The sequence below is a fragment of the Anarrhichthys ocellatus genome, unplaced genomic scaffold (assembly GCF_004355925.1).
Source record: "Anarrhichthys ocellatus isolate YVR2014 unplaced genomic scaffold, GSC_Weel_1.0 scaffold3832, whole genome shotgun sequence".
In the NCBI taxonomy this organism is placed as follows: domain Eukaryota; kingdom Metazoa; phylum Chordata; class Actinopteri; order Perciformes; family Anarhichadidae; genus Anarrhichthys; species Anarrhichthys ocellatus.
Genome location: NW_022283806.1, coordinates 1 through 5,157, shown reverse-complemented (window position 1 = coordinate 5,157; position 5,157 = coordinate 1). Strand labels below are relative to the sequence as shown.

At 47.2% G+C, this 5,157-nt stretch overlaps 1 protein-coding gene across 1 annotated transcript; it reads left to right on the top strand.

The window, feature by feature from the left end:
• The first annotated feature begins 1,001 nt into the window (after positions 1-1,001).
• LOC116379173 (transmembrane protein 178A) lies at positions 1,002-4,405 on the top strand. Its single transcript, XM_031841109.1, has 3 exons — positions 1,002-1,332; positions 1,669-1,806; positions 3,035-4,405. Exons 2-3 carry the CDS (start codon positions 1,701-1,703, stop codon positions 3,274-3,276), a joined length of 348 nt encoding a protein of 115 aa, XP_031696969.1. The 5' UTR covers positions 1,002-1,332; positions 1,669-1,700; the 3' UTR covers positions 3,277-4,405.
• The last annotated feature ends 752 nt before the right edge of the window (positions 4,406-5,157 follow it).

Genomic DNA, 5,157 nt, shown 5'->3' with positions numbered 1-5,157 from the left:
TTTGAGACCGACCTGAGACTGGTTTGAGACCGACCTGAGACTGGTTTCACACCGACCTGAGACTGGTTTCAGACCGACCTGAGACTGGTTTCAGACCAACCTGAGACTGGTTTCAGACCAACCTGAGACTGGTTTTAGACTGACCTGAGACTGGTTTTAGACTGACCTGAGACTGACCTGAGACTGGTTTCAGATTGACCTGAGACGGGTTTTAAACTGACCTGAGACGGGTTTTAGATTGACCTGAGACGGGTTTTAGACTGACCTGAGACGGGTTTTAGACTGACCTGAGACTGGTTTCAGATTGACCTGAGACTGGTTTCAAACTGACCTGAGACTGGTTTCAAACTGACCTGAGACTGGTTTCAGACTGACCTGAGACTCGCTTTAGACTGGCCTTGTTTTAGACTGACCTAAGACTGGTTTCAGATTGACCTGAGACTGGTTTTAGACTGACCTGAGACTGGTTTCAGATTGACCTGAGACTCGTTTTAGACTGAAATGAGACTGGTTTCAGATTGACCTGAGACTCGTTTCAGATTGACCTGAGACTCGTTTTAGACTGAAATGAGACTGGTTTCAGACTGACCTGAGACAGGTACAAACTAAATGTAATCTACTCTTCCTGGGTTTAAACATGTGACTGAAGTATTTCACAGTGTTTGTTTACTGAGAGTTATTTCATTATTACGGTCCGTCTCCTCCACTGTTAAATCTTCACATGTCCTTTAATGCAGAAACACTGGATCTTACATTTCCCAGCATGCACCTGGGAACTGCCTTTGAATAGAGCCTACTGGTGGATTTTAAATTCCAAACCAGCAGTTTGTACAAGAGACAACGAGGCTGATGACATCACTATGACATCGCAAAACTGTTTTCATCAGCTAAGATGATCCAACCATGTTTCCAGGTCTTGGTTCAGTTTCCAGATCACCCTTTATACATGACTTGCGTTGCTTAGGTTTGGTTTTAGGTTGTTGCTCCATCACAGGTGTACTTACTGGGGGTCAGGTGGTTTTCTGCAGCTAAAGTACTCACCTGTACTCACCTGTCAGGTACTCACCTGTACTCACCTGTCAGGTACTCACCTGTACTCACCTGTCAGGTACTCACCTGTACTTACCTGTCAGGTACTCACCTGTACTCACCTGTCAGGTACTCACCTGTACTCACCTGTCAGGTACTCACCTGTACTCACCTGTCTTCTCCCTGCAGGTATCGCAGATCGCTGCACAGCTGTGAAATATCACTTCTCTCAACCAATCAGACTGAGGAACATCCCTCTGAACCTGACCAGGACCATCCAACAGGACGAGTGGCATCTCCTGCGTGAGTACACTGTGTATATATATTCAGTACACTGTGTACAGTATATATACACAGTGTACTGAACTGTATAATGATGAACATTGTGACGTTGGATCAAGACTGCACGTGGTTGATTTCTTATAGAATATGTTGTTACTAGACTGGGAACAGCTGGACCTGGTCTCTATAACACCCTGACTGTTACTAGACTGGGAACACCTGGACCTGGTCTCTATAACACCCTGACTGTTACTAGACTGGGAACACCTGGACCTGGTCTATATAACACCCTGACTGTTACTAGACTGGGAACACCTGGACCTGGTCTCTATAAAACCCTGTCCCTTCCTCCTGTAGACCTGCGGCGCATCACAGCCGGTTTTCTCGGCATGGCGGCGGCCGTCCTGCTCTGTGGGACCATCGTTGTGTCGGTCGGGTTCATCTGGGAGGAAAGTCTGACGCAGCACGTCTCTGGATTACTGTTCCTCATGGCAGGTAAGACACCTGAGAGAGAGAGAGAGACAGAGAGACAACATCATACCGATTAATAATATAGTGAATATGAATATTAATTAGTGCTGGGCAGGTTAACGCGTTATTATCGCGTTAACGCATTAATTTATTAACACCGACAATTATTTTATCGCGCGTTAACGCTTTTTAAAAAAAAATATTATTTGTAAAGTGCGTTGCTCACTGGCAGCGGTGGAGGAAGTCTTCAGACTACGTTGATGCAGTGTGTGGGAGAAGTAGAGATAAACTAAAGCAAGACAAGCTAACAGATGCTACAGAGAAGTGGAGACAAACTGCAGGTTAGTATTGTGGAAGATGTCGGTCTGAGGAACGTTCTCAAGGTGCGTTCACGTTGCGTTTGGTGTGAACGCACCTTTAGGATCTCAATGAATGACGTCACGTATGAGCCTCAAGACGCACCGTCACCAGAAGAACACACGAGTTGTATGAAAAGAGAGGACGACTAAAGCGACGGCGTTACAACATGCAGCAGCTGCTGCTCTCACTGGAGACTACTGGACATCGCTGGGTCACCATCATCACCTCTGAGTTACAGCATCATAGTGATGAAGAGTAGAGCTGCATCACATGCTCTGACTGTCATGAAGACACAACACACACATGGAGATGAAACGTGTGGAACATGTTGTTCCTGTTGCACAGCAGTGGAACGTTTCACACACAGTCACACACTGAGCACAGATAGTGAAGAGATAGAACTGCTGCTGTGTGAAGAGAACACTGCTGCTAACAACAACCTGATGTGTTTAAAGTGTTTACAAATCAAATGTTATTGACCTTTTGTTCATATAGCAGGACTTTAAAATAAAAGTGCGCAATACACTACTTTTGAATTCATTATTGAACTTTGACATAGCAATGCGATTAATCGCGATTAAACATTTTAATCGTTGCCTAGCACTAATATTAATATAAACGTCATACCGGTCTAACAGACCTCTGGTCTCTGAATCAGGTCGTCCTGAATGGACCCCTCTGGTCTCTGAATCAGGTCCTCCTGAATGGACCCCTCTGGTCTCTGAATCAGGTCCTCCTGAGTGGACCCCTCTGGTCTCTGAATCAGGTCCTCCTGAGTGGACCCCTCTGGTCTCTGAATCAGGTCCTCCTGAATGGACCCCTCTGGTCTCTGAATCACGTCCTCCTGGATGTTTAGTACTCAAAGTTCTTGTCGCTTCCTGTTCTTCTTCAGGGATCTTCTGCACCATCTCTCTGTGTACGTACGCAGCCAGCGTGAGCTACGACCTCTCCAGAAACCCCCCCTTCATCTACGGCCTGCCGGCTGACGTGGACCACGGCTACGGCTGGTCTCTCTGCTGCGCCTGGGCTAGTCTGGGTCTCACCGTGGCCTCCGGATGCCTCGGCACCGCCTTCCCCTTCCTGAGCCGGGCCGGAGCTCTGCACTCCAAAACCGCCCGCGAGTCCTCGGTCTGAGCTCGCCAAGCTGTCAATCAAACAGAGGTCTGGACCTGGTTTATGTGACCCGGGGTCCTGCACGGGCTTCTTGACCTCCAGCGGTTTCAAAGGTGTCACCTGGCCGCAGTGACGAACAGGTGCAATCCGGTACACCGTGACATCATCGTTGGGGTTGTGGTTACAGGTGTCTTTGACCTAGACCAGAAACAGAGGGGACAGGAAAACTGTAGGAGCTAGCATGCTAACAGGCTAACAATCAGCATCCAATCAGCATCCTTCTTCTCTGCTTTTTTTTGTTGTTTTTTCTTCTCACCTGCAGTTTCTAAAACAAGAACATAAAGGAACACGTAACCATGAACACACCTCCAGGATGAGTCCATCAGCCTGAAGGGGTCCCGCACTTTATAAATCCAGCGTAGAAACCAGAAGACCCCAAAAACCTGCAGCTCCACATCTGTCCAAGTGAAATCAGTCTGAAGCTTTTTTTCCCACAAAGCTAGCGCATCATTTTCTTTGGCTTATTATCTTTTGTAGCTTTCTCATATTTAAGTCTTTTAAACTTAAACTAATCTTCAGGCTGTAAAGAACCCTCAGAGATCTTAACCCCCGAACCTGTAAATACTAAAATGAAACTAAATCAATCAAAATGTAAAGTAAAAGTATCGAGTATCACCATATTATGTTTTGTTGAGTCTGTATTGCTTCTCAAAAAATGATGTTCTTTATACTGTGACGGTTCTCCTACAATTAAGATCAATATACCGCCTCGCTTGCAGTATCGTAATATATTATGGAGGTATTTCACATGTAAATGTATACAAGTATAGTGTTTTTTTCTACCTGATCAGAGAATATATGAATTAATTGAAGCAGTGTTGTGTTGGAGCTCAATGAGGAACCTCGTGTTTTTGTCTGGAGAACATGTGGAACATCTGTAAGAGAATATTGCAGAGAACCCTTACTCATCAAACACTGGACCTGATTCACCAGTCAGCTGGTCTGAGATCAGAGCCTCACACACACAGGAAGTCCAGGGTCTGAACAGGTGATCCAGGTCTGAACAGGTGAACCGGGGTCTGAACAGGTGAACCAGGGTCTGAACAGGTGAACCAGGTGTATAAATAAATGCTAAATGCTGCTGCTTGGTGCTTTAGTATCTATTGAATTTAGGAGTTCAACGTCCAGTCGTCTTCAGCTTAGTCTCAGATCCTGTAAGGCTGGATGCCACGTCTGTACCCTCTTATACCCTCTAACAGAGCAGGCTGATGGGGTGTACTCCTCATCAGGTACTTCTGAAACCCCCGAGACCTGTTATTGTCTCTGAAACACTCTTGTACTGCATCGTACCCATCTAATGCTCTCAGATCTCCAGATACCCCCATGTACCCTCTGATACTCCTCCTGTACCCTCTGATACTCTCTGATACCCCTCCTGTACCCTCTGATACCCCTCCTGTACCCTCCGATGCCTTCTGATACCGACCGATACTCTCAGATACCCCTCCCGTACCCTCGGATACTCTCTGATACCCCTCCCGTACCCTCTGATACCCCTCCTGTACCCTCTGATACTCGCTGATACCCCTCCCGTAACCTCTCATACCCCTCCCGTACCCTCTGATACTTTCTGATACCCCTCCTGTACCCTCTGATATCCCTCCCGTACCCTCTGATACCCCTCCTGTACCCTCTGATACCACTCCTGTACCCTCAGATACCCCTCCTGCACCCTCAGATACCCCTCCTGCACCCTCTGATACCCCTCCTGTACCCTCTGATACCCCTCCCGTACCCTCTGATACCCCTCCTGTACCCTCAGATACCCCCCTGCACCCTCTGTTACCCCTCCTGCACCCTCTGATACCCCTCCTGTACCCTCTGATACTCTCTGATACCCCT